The sequence below is a fragment of the Phallusia mammillata genome, chromosome 2 (genome assembly GCF_965637545.1).
Source record: "Phallusia mammillata chromosome 2, kaPhaMamm4.hap1.1, whole genome shotgun sequence".
NCBI lineage: Eukaryota > Metazoa > Chordata > Ascidiacea > Phlebobranchia > Ascidiidae > Phallusia > Phallusia mammillata.
In genome coordinates, this window is record NC_137253.1 from 8,757,566 (window position 1) to 8,775,775 (window position 18,210).

Here is an 18,210-nt window from a genome sequence, read left to right on the forward strand (position 1 = left end):
TGCCCGAGCCGAATACAGTGCCCGACCATAGATTGGACTCATTATTAGTGACGGTATAGTTTTGGCTTAGAGGCGACGATTTTTAAGGAGGCTCGTAGTGGTCTAAAATAGTCTCAATAATCGGAAAATGAGATTATTGCGTCATTTTTTTTCCATTGTAGCGTCTTTGTATGCCGTTGTTTTCAATCATACTGATATAGCACCGCTGATATTTTCACTACACTATACCTTTTATATTTTAAAGTTATTTATGACATTTACAGCTATTTTATAAGTTCCAATAGTGTGGCGTTCAACTTACTGAATATAATTGCAACTTATGACAGCTTGAAACATAACTCTGTTGGGATCCAAACATGACGTTTATAGTGATTCAAGTTAACAATTTGCCCATAAGCCTACTCGAAAGATATTTATATTACAGATACACGAAGATATACATATATAGGCTATATATTGACAGATTTTTTAACATACACAACAAAAAAATCAAATATACACCATGTGCGTGCACGCAATTAGCATTTAGCCATTGATTCATTTATTTTTAAGATTTTTTAAAAGACTAGTCAGAAACCGACCCACATCCGACAAAATGTCCTGTCCGACTTGCAGTTCTTTTCAAAAAGTAACTCGTTTACCTAGTCGCTTATAATTCGGCCCTCGATATGATTTAGGTTGGCAAAACATTATGTCAAGGCAACCAAAAACAAAAGTCAGCTTCGCAAAAATATAAAGTTTTAACTGAAATTTAGGACTTAACTTAAACTTCACGTAAATTAAACAAACCCAATCATACGTACCATATTCATTTTCCTCCATTTCTATCCCAGGCTGCTCTCGGTTCTGTGCATTCATTGTCTTTAGCACTTGCTTGTAAAGCTTATCACCCAGACAAAGTATAACTCTTGATACTCAGTAGAGCATTTTTATGCCTTAATTAAGACTGAATTAGTTACAACGCGCTCTGCTTTTAACCCTTTAACTGCTGAATTCTTTTTGACAAAAATTAATGTTTAGACCTGCTCTTGCTCTTTAGGGTTTTATGCAAAATCGATAGAAGATAGGCAAAAACTTTCTCTGGGAAAGTTGTTGGGTATAAAATTTTCTACAATTTAAAGATGAAAAATTTTTCGATGACGTCATCACTTACGAAATGACGTCATTTCAATTCTATTTTTCCATAAAATTGCAGTTTAGCGGTGTTTTTCGTTACAATTATTAGTTCCAAGTTGTTTTACAAATAATTCCTTACAAAACTTGATGTGTGTTTTATCGATGACGTCATTAATTAGCTCATGACGTCATAATGATCAATTTTAGTTTCTTATTTTTCTGTAGTAATGGATAAAATTAATGTTTTTGAGCGTATGAAACTTGTTTTCAATCATAATTTTTGGCAATCTTGACAATTTACGGACTTATAAACGTTTGCTAAATACCTGTACACACATAATTCATTTACAAGTGTTTGTACATGGGATGTTTATTATGTATCATTACACCACAACATGTGCAAGTTTGAAACACAGTTCACAGAAGTTAGCAGAAAAAACACAATTCCAAGCATTCCCAAGGTACTTTGCACTGATTCTTCTGTATTTGTTGTCCATTTATGAGGCCAAATCCTCCCACCATTTGACAATGTAAATGCAGTTGAGGGCCAGATATAATCAAAATATTGGTCAGCAACCACAAACTTTCTAAGTCAAAATGCTTCCACAACAGTTGTTTTCTTGATAAATAACTGCTGTCACCACGAATAGTAAAGCTAAACTGACTGATACAGCAGTATATTCAAGCAAATCAAGGCAAATTTACTGCCCCCAACTACCCACTTCCAAGCCCAATTCAGCTGAACACATATCAAATTGTAAACAAAGATAGCCGCAGCATGCGCGCAAAGCCCTGAAATCAACTCCAAACAGCTGTCTGTGAATCAACCAAGCGTAAAATAATAAAAAATGGCTGTAAAACAAAAATTAGGAAAAAACTTGTTTTTTTCTGAATTTTGACTTTCTACTTAGTGTAATTAATTTTTTTCAAATACTAACATATCATTTTTTTCGAATAAATTGAAGCTAATATGCATAAGCTTTCAAACGCACCCCAGTTGTAAAAAATATCCGCACTAATACGATTTTTATCGCTGTTTATAACCAGGCATGTGTCGGGGCGCATTTATGCGCCCGCCGCAGTTAAAGGGTTAATACTGACTGTGTTATAACGAGCCTTTTTTTTCCGCGTAAAAATGTTAGTCAGCATTATTTTTACATCAGATGGGATTTCCCCACCGGCGTATGTAATGACGATGATTTACTTTTTAATGACTATGACTCTTTATCGCTGGCTGGTGTTAGTTATTTAAAATAGAAGCTCAAGAATGGTCTTAGCAGAAATAGTCTGTGTTATTAAACGCAAAAACGTAGGGATATATTCCTACAGGAACACGCAATTGCCTCATTAAAAAATCCAAAATACTTAGTTAACTATTTACCATTTATCAAAAAATGAGAAGGCTTTACCTCCTCTCGGCGCCTGTTTTGGTAAAAAGTTAATAATATCCATTATTTTAATGTTTTTTTTAGGAAATACTGACCTCATTATAAATGGTTTACAAACAACAATAAATTGTATGTGTTGTATGTAAAAATACATAACTTGGTCATATGTGTTGTACACAAAGTTGTAACAGGGTTCGAAATCGCGACTTGAACTCGAAAGTACAAGACCCAATCTTTACCGAACCTAAACTTGGTGAAAAATCCTCTTCGTAGTTTCGGGCCCAAATCGAACCCGTTTAGTTCAAATTTAATTCCAAACCCAACACTGCCCAGTACAACCCAAATCTAAACCGAAAAGTCCGGATCTGCTTTACGTTAGTTAGTGGTTTTAACATCACTTTTTTATTGTTTTTTATGTGCCGTTTTCAACGCATCCACCGCGCTACTTGGCATTCAAGCTCGTTGCCCTTATTACGCACTTTTAACTTTTTCTTTGCAACATTTGTTAATTAACTTGTGGAATAACTCCCGGCTGTTTCCTGCTGACTCTCTTACGGTGTTAAGTAGCATGTTCTTTTTTTGTGAGCATGCAGTTCACAGGAAAGCCAGTAGTTTTGTGGCTCAAATTTTAGTTTTTTATGTATGATTTGATTCAAGTCAAGTCAAAAATTTATAACTTCGTTTCAGATGAATTAACAAAGAAAAGTTTCTATTAAGCAAAGATGTTTAACTGGCATTGCTAAAGGTTATTTACTGTTTGAAGCAAATTGAATTAAAAAACTGCTCCGTAAATCTCGGGATACTGCGTGTAAAAATTCCTATGAATCAAAAATACTCGCAGTACTTATCAACGCATGACTATGGCAAAATAAAGCACCGATTCTGACTTAGTTACTCCGCATTCTGCTCTATGGACCGAGAGTTTCATGACTTCGACTCTCTGTCGCCATCTAGTGTCAGAGAATAATTTAGATAACAGGGATTAGGTTAGATCATTTGTACCCAGATACATTTTGGGGATTCTTAACAGAACGTCACTTGAAAGGATTGTTCAATACCGTTTTTTTGAAACATGTAAACTTTTAACAAATTTTTCGTTCAACTGATGTAATGCTAAACAAAATACTAGCTGTTGTTTCGAGAACTTGTATTTTCGCTAATCTTTCGCCCACCAGAACGGTAGGGCTTCTTCAGAGCAATGAATGATGTAATGCGAACACAACAAGCGAAAATATACAAGCGCAGCGAAAAAGACCAAAAATAATTACGCGAGAACAAAGGCATTCCGTGAGGGGTTTAGTGTGCTACATTGTGACAGTGCGTAAATAATATCCGATGTATAGAGGGAAAGTCTGACGCAAAATGTAGCGGAAAACTGTGGTTATCATTACGATTTAAAACATTTGCATTAGAATTTATGAGGCAATTTTCAAAGACCAATCTTTTCGACCAATTCGGTTCCTGTGTCTTAATTCGGGCATCGTTCCAATTAATGCGGTAATCACATTCCAAAATGTGTTCGCATAAGGCGGACTTGTTGATATCCATGTTTGGTTAATATCCATGTAACGTTCTGGTGGGCGAAACTTTAGCAAAAATACAAGTTCTTGAAACAACAACTAGTATTTTGTTTAGCATTACACAAGTTAAACGAAATTTTTTTTTTAATATGCAACCTTGTGGACGAACAGCCTGTCCAGTATTAACATGTAGACTTGTCTGCATTCCATCCAATGGAAAATTTGTTTAGTTTGTTTACGTTTGGCCCACGTAGTTTTGCTTGCAGAGAGTTCACTTAGCCACGAAAAGAGCGAGAAGATTGAGCGTTACCACAGGACAAGCAAAGGGACGCAATGGAAACAAAACAACTCAAATCAGTGTCCCTGTCGAACGGCGCCGCGTGGATTACTTAAACTGCGGTAAAATCATTTTGGCGGTGTTAATAGTAGCTTCATGTTTACCAAACCATTTGTCCTCGCTTATATCCAACAAATGCATGTCGGGTTGCTCCAAAAACGTTACTCGAAAGCATTGTTCGATTCCGTTTTTTTCTTCTTCTTAAAAACCGTCGAGTAGTTGTGATTTTAATGGTGGAGCATCGTTCAAAACGGAAAGGTAGAATGCGTTTCAGGTAGACCTGTGTGCATTCCAACATTCCATTGCAGAGAGTACACGTAGGCACGTCGATATCGTAATTCCGGCGGGTTAAGTTTTGCCGAAGTTTGAACACTTTGTTGTTGGTTTTGAATGTATGTGTCGGACACACCATTGAAGTATAGTCTTTGGAGTTTCCGCATAGCAGTTGGCTTGTTTTACCATCTTCATTTATTAATTAACCTGTAATAATATTGATTCTTGAGCATCGTTGAAATCATCAACCGGTCCTCCTCCGTGGGTCTTAACTGGTGGTCCATGATGTCTGTTTGAGTGGTCCACAGAACGTTGATTATATTTTTTGTTAAATTGGAAATAGGCTATCGTTGCAAATATTTCAATCAATATTCAATACGAAAAAAAGCTTATCCAAGTTTTTGGCCGTTTGTTCTCTCTGTTATCTATCTCTCTCTCTGTTAAATAAAAATAAGTGTTGAAAGAATATATTTCAAATCAACATAACTTACCTTTTGTGGATGCTTTTTTATCCTTTTTAACTATGAACTGGTCCACTATTATTAGTAATTGGACTAGTGGTCCATGGCCTGGAACGAGTTGAGAACCACTGCTTTAAAATTTTGTTATGAAAACAAACTGTTATTCCACAACCCCAATGATTCATTATTTTCGCACCCACTAAAAACAGGACTTAAACCTTAGTTAAGATTCCCTGCTTTAAGACAACACCACATGGAAGCTTAGTAACGTTTGATTTCATCCTAAGTAACCCCCAACTAACGGCATATCAAATCGAAGTGCATTTTTGCTTTATTTACAGCGCACTTCTAAGACAGACACGTAATTACAAAGCAAATCAAATCGGTGCAGTCAATTGTGGCACACGACAAAAAGTGATCGTTGGATTGAAAAAACAATGCTAAATATATAAGCAGATTAAAAATGAGAAAAAATAATTTTATACCATTACAAATACAACTTTCCGTGGCGAATCGCACCATAAAAAAACAATCTTAAAATAACAAATCAGTATAAGTAAACGTTTGTCTGCTTTCTTGTGAAGCTATTCTCGGGTCAAGGCTGCAAATATTATTTATCTCCGAATAACTCGTGGTTCCAAACCTGTTGGTAATTATACACAAAGAGGTAACTTGTGCATTTTTCTGGGGGTAATACCATTATGTTTTTTAATATTTTTGAAAAAGAGTAAAAAAATTTTTTGATTGATCTCACGTGCAGCGACATAAAAAAGTTTCAGAACCACTGATCAAGATTTTTCTAGGAAAGTCATTTTTTACTAGTTTTATCTAAAACGGTTTAAGGATATAAATTTGACATCGCAAAAACAAAATCTTGTTTAAGGATATACATTTGGCGTCGCAAAAACAAAATAAAAATATCCGGGGTTGCCTAACTAACCGCATACCGTGTGAAAGTACGTGTCTCCATATCGGAGAAATAGACACACAAATGAAGACGGTCAAACACAGTTAACGCACTAAGCTTGCGTTATAACCAATGCGAACTTCACAAAAGCGGCATTGTGGGACAATTAACGGTCAAAGCAAAACGTAGGTCCCGTTTTTCTTTTCTTCGTTTTGTCTTATTTTGACACGTGGGAGCCCTGTATACCAGTGTTAGAATCTTACCGCTAAACCTTAGATTAAAAGTGTTGTTGAATTTGTCGGATCGTGTGGCAACATGTACTTTGCATGTTTTACGAAATTTTAAGAAACTGAAGTAAGTTAGTTGTAAAATCTACAATACTCTTAATATTAAAAACTAGCCGCATGTTAAAACCGTTTTTTCATTCATATTGAGAAGTCTTGAAAAATTTGCCTCAGAATTCCCTCAATGGGGTTGTTCATCCACTAGGTGCCGCCACCTTTCACCCCTGAAGACCTCGGCGCGCATTAGTAAACAGCGTAAAGTGGCTCTTTGTCTCGAGCTTTTTACGTTCAATTTAAAATATTTTTGCAGTAGTAAAGCTGTAATGTTGTAGAATTTTTCAACTATTTTCGAAAACTGCAAAAAAGAATGCAAAAAATCGTTTAGAAAAGGAGTTGTTGTATGAGGCGTATGCGCATGTCCTGGCAGTTTCTTGAGTAGGGGATATTTAGAAACAAGTTTTTGATGGTATTAAGTGTAACAATGGGCGAAATGTTTTCTTGTTAGTTTGAAATATGTTTGAATTAGAAAAACTAATAGTTGGTTTAGATGGTTTATCTGAATTTTTATCGGTTTTGATCCATGTTTTTTAGTTGTACTAGTGAATAAGTGATTAGGTATAGGAGTTAAGACAATGTATGCAGCCTGGAAAATCGTTGATTTGAAGAAAGAACTGGCGAAAAGAGGGGCAAAAACTTCTGGCAAAAAAGAAGAATTAGTTACCCGGTAAACATTCTGTTAAGTTTAGTGAGTTAACATGCACTAGCACGATTACAACATGTGTATATCTTATGGTTTACAAATTTGCAAGAATGACTACTTTTTGTATATTTACAGCTTAAAAGCCTATAAAAGAAATGATGACTTCACCTGTTCCTTTGTAGACACTGTATCACAGGACACAGTGTTCTGGCCAAAATCTGGATTCAAGCAAGTTAATTGTGACTCAGATATTCCAAATATAACAAGCTCACATGTACAAAGTTACTTCAGATTCCGGGCAGCGACTGATAAATTATGTCATGGTGATGTCAAGTCTATTAAAAAAGGAAAGCTGTTACTTGCTGCAAACCACATTCAGGCATGCAGTGAGCTTCTGCTCAACAATGTGACATATATTATTGGAATTGTAAAGGCATCTATGAAGAAGCATGTTTGCTACAACATCAATCTTAGTTTAAGTGCTGAAGGAGAAATATTAAATACAACATGTGAATGCCCAGCAGCAATAGGACCTCATTGGTCATGCAAGCACTTGGCTGCGGTTGCTTTAATGTTAGCAGATTTCGTAAAAAGTAATGTGGTACAAGTAAGACCATCATGTACAAAACAATTGCAGTCTTTTCATCAGCCCAGCTCATCAGAGCGTAAAAGATTATCTCAGAAACGTAAGCTATAGAATCAGGCACCATTCAGCACAAGTTCTGCCTGAGCACTGTTTTGGTCTGAATTACATGGTTATCACTAAGGGTCATGCATTATATCATATTTTACTTGTAAATTTTATGTAAAAATTAAGATGAAAAAATTAAAGGATGCTTAAATGGCAAAACTTTTGATTAGGCTGCTTTACAAATGCTTTTCGGAATCTAAACGAAAACGTTTGCGCCTCTTGCAAAAACGTTTTTAGACAAAATTTTGAATTTGTGGCATTCGGAAAACGTTTTATGTCACCGTTTCTTACGTGGAAGCCAGGATGTAGTTGAAGTAGATGTTGTGAGCATTTTCTGACATGCAGACTATGTTGTAAGTACGAAGTGTGCCCCTATGAATGTCTTTGTAATGTAGTGAACTATTTCCGTTTGAGCCAAGTATCTTAACAATAAAACGTAGCCTATAATACTTGATTACATTATTACACATAAAATTTATTTAAAAAATGCATAAGATGACAATATTTCGATAAATTACAACTACAAAATCATTATCATTTCAGAAATGATACAGGGTGTGCTTTGATATTTTTTAAATAATTTGAATCGACAATAAACGCTTTTTTACTATTTTTATAGTCTCTGAATTTAAGTAGGACTGATTGAATTTGGCACATATTGTCCGATTCTTTGCTTTCCTTTTAAATAATTTTATTAGTTGTTTAGGTCATATCAAGTTTCGAAGGCAAGTTTTCTTGCTTGTCAAAAAAGCACCTTACAAGTTATACTATTCAAGATTTAGTTTTGTCATTTTACGCAAGAATATGACAATATTTTACACATGCACTCACCGGACTTGACACTGTGAAGAATATCTGTATGATGGAAGGGTTGCCGGCTCCGTATACTTGATACAACACGTATTGTATATTGTATGATCCAACCAATAAAGATCCAGCATCCCAACTGTAGTTCCCTGTGCCGTTTGTTCCCAGTTTGCCATTTTCCTACAAAAGTAATGTTTCAAAATCGACTTCTACAAAAGAACGATTCGGAACGTCTGGTTACAAACTATCACAGGAACATAATTAAACCAATTTTGACATTCCGATAAAACATGTTTTTAGCTTTATTGCTTCAACTCAACTTTATATCTGCATTCTACTTTGCAATGGCCAGTCATTTGACTACAACATATAAGTTATTATAACTGTGTGTTTTGCAGCAAAATCAAATGAACAACTGTAAGTATGTTGTTGTGATGTTACCTGGATGTTATACTGTCGAGATCCTCCATCTCGATTTAATGTCAACATGGACAAGACGAATGGGTGCCCACCTTTGCACATCATCAAAAAATTGCCCAGTGGATCGCTAAACAAAACGTGTGTCAGGTAGTCTAAATCATACGCCAGTGGTATACGCCATCCCAGTCAAAAATTTATGTCCGGGCCAAGCATAATTATGTTTGGTAACGCTTGGCAGCCTCACATGGGCGGCACCTGGGTGCCTTGCTTAAGTTGGCATATATGTGTGGCGTATGTTCAACAATGAAACACTTCGAGCTTGGCGCCGAACGTTCCAGTTATGTTTGGTTCATACACGACGCCGTACGCTCGGCCTAAGATAATAACCACGTATGACGGCCCGGTTTTCTGCCATACTAGGTCCTCATTTAAGTATTGTTTGTACCACACATAACCAATCATATATTATCCTTGGCACTGCCAAACTTTGCCGCCTTTCAATATGACACTTCCAATAACATTTCCTGACAATGTTTTAAAAAGAAGTACAAAACGAAATATAAAGGACGCCTGGATTTGATGGATGGCCTGGGCAAAGCATAAGACACACAGTTTGGATGTCCTGCGAAAAGCATAAGACACACAGTTTGGATGGCCTGCGAAAAGCATAAGACACACAGTTTGGATGGCTGATGCAAAGCATAAGAGTAATAAGACACACAGTTAGGATGGCCTGTGCAAAGCATAAGACACACAGTTTAGATGGCCTGTGCAAAGTATAACACACACAGTTAGGATGCCCTGTGCAAAGCATAAGCCACACAGTTTAGATGGCCTGTGCAAAGAATAAGACACACAGTTAAGATGGCCTGTGTAAAGCATAAGCCACACAGTTTAGATGGCCTGTGCAAAGTATAACACACACAGTTAGGATGGCCTGTGCAAAGCATAAGCCACACAGTTTAGATGGCCTGTGCAAAGCATAAGACACACAGTTTAGATGGCCTGTGCAAAGCATAAGACACACAGTTAAGATGGCCTGTGCAAAGCATAAGACACACAGTTTAGATGGCCTGTACAAAGCATAAGACACACAGTTAAGATGGCTGATGCAAAGAATAAGACACACAGTTAAGATGGCCTGTGCAAAGCATAAGACACACAGTTTAGATGGCCTGTGCAAAGCATAAGCCACACAGTTTAGATGGCTGATGCAAAGCATAAGACACACAGTTTAGATGGCCTGTGCAAAGTATAACACACACAGCTAGGATGGCTGATGCAAAGAATAAGACACACAGTTTAGATGTCCTGTGCAAAGCATAAGCCACACAGTTTAGATGGCCTGTGCAAAGTAAGCACACACAGTTAGGATGGCTGATGCAAAGCATAAGAGTGATAAGACACACAGTTTAGATGGCCTGTGCAAAGCATAAGACACACAGTTTGGATGGCCTTTGCTAAGCATAAGACACACAGTTTAGATAGCCTTTGCAAAGCATAAGACACACAGTTAGGAGGGCCGGTACAAAGCATTAGACAAACAGTTTAGATGGCCAGCACATAGCATAGAACACACAATTTGGATGTCTCGGCCAAAAGCATTCTAAGTCACATGGCAGGCATAAAGACAATACTTATGCATCATCGCAAGAGTCAGTGTCAACACCTGGGTTTTCATTTGGCTGTTGGATTTTTACCCTTTTCACATGACCGCCATCCCAGTCACCAACCCCTGGAAGGACCCTTTTTACTGCAGTAGCTATTTCCTAGTGACTGGCACCATTGTGTCTGGTGTATGGCAGCACATCTAAAAAAGGAAAAAAAAACTAAAATTCATTGACCTGAATTTTAAAATCCACATCATTGCAATGTTAATTACAACAAAACATAATCATGTCTTACCTATGAAAAAGGCAAACAAAGGATGAGTTTTAAAAGAAATTTTTGTCTGTTTTCTTCCACAACCCAATCCACTCCAGGAAAATTTAAGTGCCAGATTTTTCGTCATGAACAACTTGATGAAGTTGCGTAATGTGCCTTGCAGGCCGTCCATATCAATTACTTTTCCGATTCTTTTCTTGTCCTTCAAGTATGTAAACATGCAATTATAATCAATCATATAAAAATGTTTAAATTGTCATTATTTGGTAGGGCTGACATAGGTACAAAAACAGATTTTGTTAACACACAACCTGACAATCAAGAGTATTAAATTTTATTTCCATTTTAGGTGAAAATGCAGCTTACATTAATTTGAGTGATCAATTCTACCAGATCTTTTTCATTGTCAGCTGGCTCTGGAAAGAGGGTTTCTGTCACAGCTGCACACACTACTTTTTGTTTCAGTATCTCCACAATAGTCTCCAGTTTGTCATCCATCCTTTCCATCTTGGCTATTAGGGATTTATATTCATTAGTATTACCATTTAAAGGTCTTTGGTTTGGTGGTAATGGCCGTTTAAGTGTATTTCTAAACACAAAAGAAATCATTTAAACCATTTGATTTGATTTTTCACAACAACAATTATGATAAAGAAATAATATGTTAAAACAAATGGAATTTTGTACACAACAAAATGCAGTCAACATTAATCCACCAATTAGATGTAACTTAACAATATTGAGGAGCTAGTGATATATACATACATTTTTTGTGATGAGTCTGTTCTTATTAATGGTGAAATCTTCAATTGATGTGGTTCTTCTTTAATGGATATATCTGAATCAGAGTCCTCCAAATTACTTTGGGTGTATCCTTTTTTGATACATCGGTCATAAATACCTGCAAAGAAAAAAATCAAGTAAACCATGCTTGTAACAAATATCTTAATACACTTACTAGCTTGGAAGAGAACAATACAAGGGCATGAGCACCATTCTTCTTCTGCCACAACTTCTTTTTTGGTTAAATCCTGCACATTACAAATCTCTGGTGGCCATTTACATGCATCTGTACCAACCAACCATCCTTTAGGCACAACATCATTTGTGCCATCAGCATATTTTACGCACACAAAGTTTTTCATTTCTTAGCTTTGTAAAATCCTTTGAAACCGTACATAATTTTAATTTTGCAGTAAATTAATAGCAACAAATTTTTCTTTGTATGGCAACATAACACGCTTTCTTATTTCTTGGTTATCTTTTAGCAATTCAAAATCATTTTCATTTATATTCTGGGTCTTTTCAGCAATTATTACAGCTGCTGCTTGTAGTTTTCTTTTCTTCGAAGATTGCTTCCTTCTCCATTTCGAGTTCTTTTTAAGTTGCTGAATGTTTTGTGCGCTGTACCCTTTTCGGGTGGCATCATTAACCTACGTTTTTTAGTCAGATCCAAAATAAACAATATAGTCGTCGTACACTCGTAAACCTCCTTGATTAAAACTTTCCCGCCGCCAAGCAACACGTGATCGCTCTTAGTCCGGATTCAAAACGTTCAAGATTAGCATTAACCAATCACGACAAACAACGTTTCGTAAAGTTCATAGGTCAAATGATTGCGCAAGTATTGTGCAATTTGGGTTCGACTGCGTTTACTTAACAGTTGACATGATTTGTGATATGTGTAATATTTACGTTATTGAAGCCCTGAGTTGTCAAAGATTAGGCGCTAACGAACCGTCACGTCAACTTTAGGCTCGCTAAAGTAACAAAAAGATAATGATCACACATTAATTGCATTACTTTTAATTTTTTAATGTTCACCAATTCAAGTCGTCGTACGAATTGCTTTAAAACTATCGTTTGAAAATGGTGTCAATAATAACATTGTCAACCAAAAGCTTAATATTCTCTCAGATACCGCATTTCGCCAGACTCGAACAGGTGTGGCGCCACACTCTCGGCACCCAAGTATGGCAATTTCTTGCTTAATCTTTTTAACGCCAAGTGTAATTATACCACATTTGCCATTTTAGGCCCTAGTATGGCGAAACCATGTAAGACCCATAGATATAAATATGGCGTATGCTCTGTTAAGTATGAATCGGCCGATCCTGGCATAAACGATAGATAAACGAGTGTTGGTCGGGTATGGCCCGGGCGTTAGGTGTAGAAAATTTTTGACTGGGATGCAGGCCAAATATCTTTCATTATACTTGTCGTTTTTGTCATTTTTAGTTACAAAGTTACACCTACCGGTAGGTCGAATTGTATATGGCTACCGCTGCAGGTCCAGAGCCTGTCCACACTTGAATCTAAATTTACAAAAAAGTAAATCTTGTTATTTTGTTGTTCCTCTAGGTGTCAATATATAAAACGTATTTGTTGCAAAATCCTACCAGTATTACTTTAAATCACATAACATTGCACCTTATTTCCTCTGTCGTACATATTATGTCCACCATCATCTATATAGTAATTACCACCGTCGTAATTATATCGGTAGTAGTTGGGCAAACTGTTGGGAAAGATACTTGACGCAGAATTTGAAAGGTCATCAAAAAACGGAATGCGTGCTGTAAAGAATTGGTAATATACAACTGCAGAATAGAAATGGGGCTTTTGTACCTCGAACCCTTTATACCTGACTTATAATATATCATGTAATTTTTGAGCAACATTATCTTGGCTTATGATTTTATTTATTTTGTACATTCAATAGTTAGAGGACTGGAAGCATGCCTGCTATGCGTTTAAGAGGCCGTAGAGGCGAAGAATCACATTGGGTTAGCTTAAACATTAGCGGTTAAAAGTTTTAATAAGAGCCGAATTGAACTGTTTTACGTGGCTTTAATTGTGTTTAGTTAAAATTCGTTTATTTCTTTTATTTCAGTATCTGCGAAAGTACGATGGCGAGGAAAATTATTATTATTTAATAGCACTTGGTGAGGTAAGAATTTCAGAAGTCATGGTCACGTCATATCGATACAGATATTGGGGTGAGAACGTAAAGATAAACTTACTTTTAATCCCCGAAGTGACTTGTGCGGAAATTATGTCCAAGTAATCTGAGGCCACAATTCAAAAAAATAAACAAATTATTTGAAGAAAAACATCTCTGAAGTTAAAGAAAACACAAGCATTTGAGACGTAATTATAATATTCATGGTATTATTTTGTTTAAATAAACTTAAAAATACACCATAGTAAGTTTAACCTCCTCAAATGAAAACTTAATAAGCATATGAGATTAGTTTTACCTTGTAAGTATGAAAGTTTTGATTCCATGGTTGACATGTTGTTTTGCAAGGTGTCTAGACGAAGTAAACAATAATGTTACAAATCACCCGATTTCACTAAATGGTCGGAGACGTCTTGTGAACTTGAATAAGACATGAACATTTATCTTCTTATCACGTGTTTAACGCGGGAACAGGAAAAAATGTGTGGCCATTATGGACATTTCATCACTTACTTAAGAATGTTAACTTAAGCTTGTAAGACGTCGGGAAGAGATACGCGTTAAAAAGTGTTAGAATAAACCCACATTTTGCCATGCAGAACTTTGAACTCAACAATTAGTCTGCTTCATTAACGCAATTTTCATCATTTATTTTAAGAACAACCACCTTATGAAACCTCATGTCGCTATTTCAGGACCAATAGCATTTCAGAACTTATCTATTCCTTTAGTGCGGAAGACCGATCACTCTGCGCAACGTATGGTTTACAATAGTGTTCCATAAATTAAGGATAAAATTACAAATACTTGATCAAATAAAAGTGTAAATTTCGGTTTTGTTTACCTTGTACGTTGAAAAGTTTTGATTCCATGTTCGACATATTGTGCCGAAATGTGTCTGAACAAAGTAGACAAATACGCCAGAACCAACTAATTTTAAACAGGATTGTTTTCAAAGCTGACAAAACACGAAACATATACAGACGCTTGAGGTTGAGATTCAATTTTAAAGCGTGCGGGTGTTCAAGCTTAACTACACTGTGCAAATTTTTATGGGGTGGTTTTGACAAGAAACGGCTTACGAAACCTTTTCTTAAAGTTATTTTTGCACCAAAAAATTCTTAAACCTTTCTCTGTCGCTATTTCAGGATCAATTATTCTGTGGAAGGTTTTGTATAAATCAGTTTATTTAATATTAGGAGTCACGTGATGCTCGTGATATATTAGCTTTGCACCAGCTCGGCTTTGATTTTTGTAAAGGAAACTTATTGTTTGCAGTCACTTTTGGCGAACCACGAAGGCAAGTATTCATTCGATTGCATGATCTGCTTTTTGCCAACAACCACCCAAGATCCATAAGGATTATATCTTTGTTTAAAGAACTATACTTTCTAACCACATTCTCACCATATATCACTTAAACTACCTTTTTTGCTCCGGATTTTAAATGTCACTGGAATACAAATACATTGCATGATGCCGGTTTAAAAATCTGAACCAAATGTTTAAGTCACTAACTTGACGTGCATTTTACCTTTCCACATGGTCAAACTTTTCTCAGCAGATTGAATTGCTTCAGTAGAAGTGTTGATTTGTTTCAACAAGGTGGTTTGCAAAGCTGGAAAAATGCGTATACACAAAATAATGTCAGTTGAAACAGTAAATCTGATTCGCGTGGTATTAACCAGGGAGTCGAGCCGGAACTGAACCCAAACACGCGAACCGGTTTGAGCGGTTAATTTCATTAAACCAGAACCGAACCCGAACCGCTAATTACGATTTTCTGAAAACCCGAACCGGAGTTGAAGCCCATATTTTGTTTGGCGTTGGACCCGAACCGGAACCGAACCAGTAACAAATGAAGTCTGCTTTATATTTTTTGGATTTTTTCTAAACAGCGCACTGATGAATACACGAGATAACACTTACAGGGCGTGTCAAAAATAACAGTGCACGGTCAAAATTGTTTGAAAAAATTGTGAGTTTGATAAGGCCAGGTAGATAATGGGTAGAATTAAATTAAAAATAATTAAAATTTGAACCGGTTTATAAACCGCAAACCGGTACTTACCGGATAATTTGCCCAAACCGGAACAAAACCCGAACCCGAAAATATACATTTTTAAAAACCTGAACCGAACTCCAACCCTTAAAATCAAAGCAAAGTGAACCCGAACCGAACCTGAACCCATATGACAAGCGGTTCGACTTACTGGTATTAACACTGTTAATTTTTGTGCAATACCAGCTTTTGTAAACTAAATGTTTGATTTGATACATGAACAGTGTAGTCGAACGTATTAAAGACTTATTTACGTTTCGATGGTCTAAACCAGGGGTGCACGACCTTTCGCTACGATGGCCGCATCGCAGATTCTTATTTCACCAACGGCCGCCAATTACCTGCTTGTTTTTGATTTGAAATTATGGACGTAAAGAAATTTGGTTTATGTAAAACAGACAACAGTTTATCAATGAATGGCCCATCTTACCTTGTTTTGTTTCCATTTCTTTTGCATAAATCTAGTAAAAAACAAATGTATTTTAGATACCCAACTGAATTTATGTGTATTTGAGTATTTTGCATATACCACTGCAGAGCCGCATCACGCCTGTTATATATGGCCTGACATAGTATATGTGACCTAATACAGTAACAGGGATGGCTCAGAGGTTAAGCAGGTAGCGAAGTTTTGCTATTGTTGTACTACAACAATATTTACATTGTTAGAAAACGATGTTGAAAGGCCCGTTTACCCGTTTTCTTGACGTCCGAAGCACGTTAATGCAAAGAGCTAATATGATTCGGCCACATAAAGGTAACGGAAGGAAAACAGGTTAGGAACCACTCAACAAAAATGTTATTTTTCAATTTTCTTCAAACTAAAACTTTTTAGATAAGCTAAAAAATGATTTGTGTGCTGCACTCGTAATTGTCTCTGTTGCATTTAATAACATAAGCTCGGCTCAAATTACTCTACAGTGGTGCCCTTGAAATAACTCGCTGCAAATCAGGAGTTGATCTGATTCAGGTTAACATTGCGTCGTCTCAAAGTAACAAAACATTTAGGCCAGTTCCCCTATCAAGTCAAGAGTTTGACATTTAAGATTCAACTTCAATTTCGCGTAACTTAAACAAAACAGATCCTATGTACCATAATCATGTTGTTCCATTTCCATCATTCCAGGCAGATCCAGGTTCTGTCTTCATTGTCTTTAGCAGTTGTTTGTAAAGCTAATGACTCGATGTGTCTGAAAATATAACACTTGTTACGAATAGTGTTACTCATTTGCACAGTTTCTTCACTGCTTCTGTGGTTGCTTCGTCACTAGATGTTACTCATTTGTCTTTTGTTTCACCTTTGTTTTCTCTTTTAGTTTTTCTTATCTGCTTTGTGCTTGATACAATTGCCGTTTCAATTACTTTATTTTATTTTATTTTTTATTTTATTGTGTTCAAATCACCGACTTGGTATTCCAGCGCGTTGTCCGTATTGACCTTTACACCTTCACCTTTTCCTTCGAGACATTTTGCAATGAATCTTTGCACAACCTCTTGGCTCTTCCAAATCTAAGGATAGGGCGATGTAACTGCGATTCGACAGACTTGTTTGGTAGGTGTTTGTTATTTTTTTGTGCAAACCTGAGGTGCCAATTGGTCTCGTTGTTATCGTATAATTAGGTGCAACTTGAGCCCATATTTTTGAATTAAAGTGAGCCTCATAGATTGCTATTACAACAATAACTAAAGCCAGAACTGCTTATCCGCCCTATGTAAAAACGTTAAGAGTAGCGCGGTCCATTCATTGGCTTGTCATTATAGCAGCGCCCGGAACCTTAGGCACAGAAACAATAAAGTTACGAACTCATAAACACGCCAAGATAGTGCAGCCGGATATGATTGCGCAACAAACTGCCTACCAAATTAGTCAATTTTGTTCTTGTGGCTTTAAGTGTGTGCATGAAGCCGCCCGATGTATAATCGATTATGATTTTAATAGTTACTGCGCAAGGGTTAAGTTGGCAAATGAAATTAAAACATGCGTGTTGCTTGCTCATTTCGACAAAGATGTTTTGTGGGACCTTTCCGACTTTCCAAGTACACTTTCCACAAATTGCTATCAAAAGCAGCGAAACATGTATATTTCTTTCGGCATTTACAACTGTCCAAGATTATTTCTCATGGAGGTTTCTTTACTTGTCCAGTCCCATCCTCTTTTCTTAATACAGGTGGTTAGTTCTAGCCTCCTTCAACTGATATCGCTAACTTGCGTGACCAAAAGGTAATGAAAAAATTTTGCTTCGAATTTCTGAAAAAGGGATAATAGTATTTGGGGGTACGTAGACTTCCTAGACTTATTCAATTGATAGTTTTTGAACCACTCTTTTATTTCTTTTTAGTATCTCAAATAGAAACCAATACTAGTTATAAGCTTACTGTTTATTTGTTTTCAAGGAAT

At 36.4% G+C, this 18,210-nt stretch overlaps 2 protein-coding genes across 3 annotated transcripts; both read right to left on the bottom strand.

Annotated features, from left to right (window-relative positions):
- Nucleotides 1–3,647: 3,647 nt before the first annotated feature.
- LOC145214043 (uncharacterized) lies at nt 3,648–17,014 on the bottom strand. 2 transcript variants are annotated; one of them, XM_080082470.1, is made up of 11 exons: nt 16,906–17,014; nt 16,243–16,273; nt 15,285–15,368; nt 14,049–14,102; nt 13,812–13,856; nt 13,219–13,364; nt 13,045–13,103; nt 8,926–9,031; nt 8,509–8,664; nt 7,969–8,099; nt 3,648–7,321 (listed from the first exon to the last, which is right to left on the bottom strand). In XM_080082470.1, the coding sequence occupies exons 1-11, from the start codon at nt 16,912–16,914 to the stop codon at nt 7,300–7,302; spliced, it is 843 nt and encodes a 280-aa protein (XP_079938596.1). In that variant the 5' UTR covers nt 16,915–17,014; the 3' UTR covers nt 3,648–7,299. The 2 variants fall into 2 exon arrangements, with proteins under 2 accessions (XP_079938596.1, XP_079938597.1); XM_080082471.1 differs by lacking the exon at nt 7,969–8,099.
- Nucleotides 10,134–12,422, bottom strand: LOC145214044 (uncharacterized). The gene is made up of 5 exons (XM_080082473.1): nt 11,747–12,422; nt 11,554–11,689; nt 11,155–11,377; nt 10,810–10,990; nt 10,134–10,714 (listed from the first exon to the last, which is right to left on the bottom strand). Exons 1-5 carry the CDS (start codon nt 11,931–11,933, stop codon nt 10,674–10,676), a joined length of 768 nt encoding a protein of 255 aa, XP_079938599.1. The 5' UTR covers nt 11,934–12,422; the 3' UTR covers nt 10,134–10,673.
- Nucleotides 17,015–18,210: the final 1,196 nt, after the last annotated feature.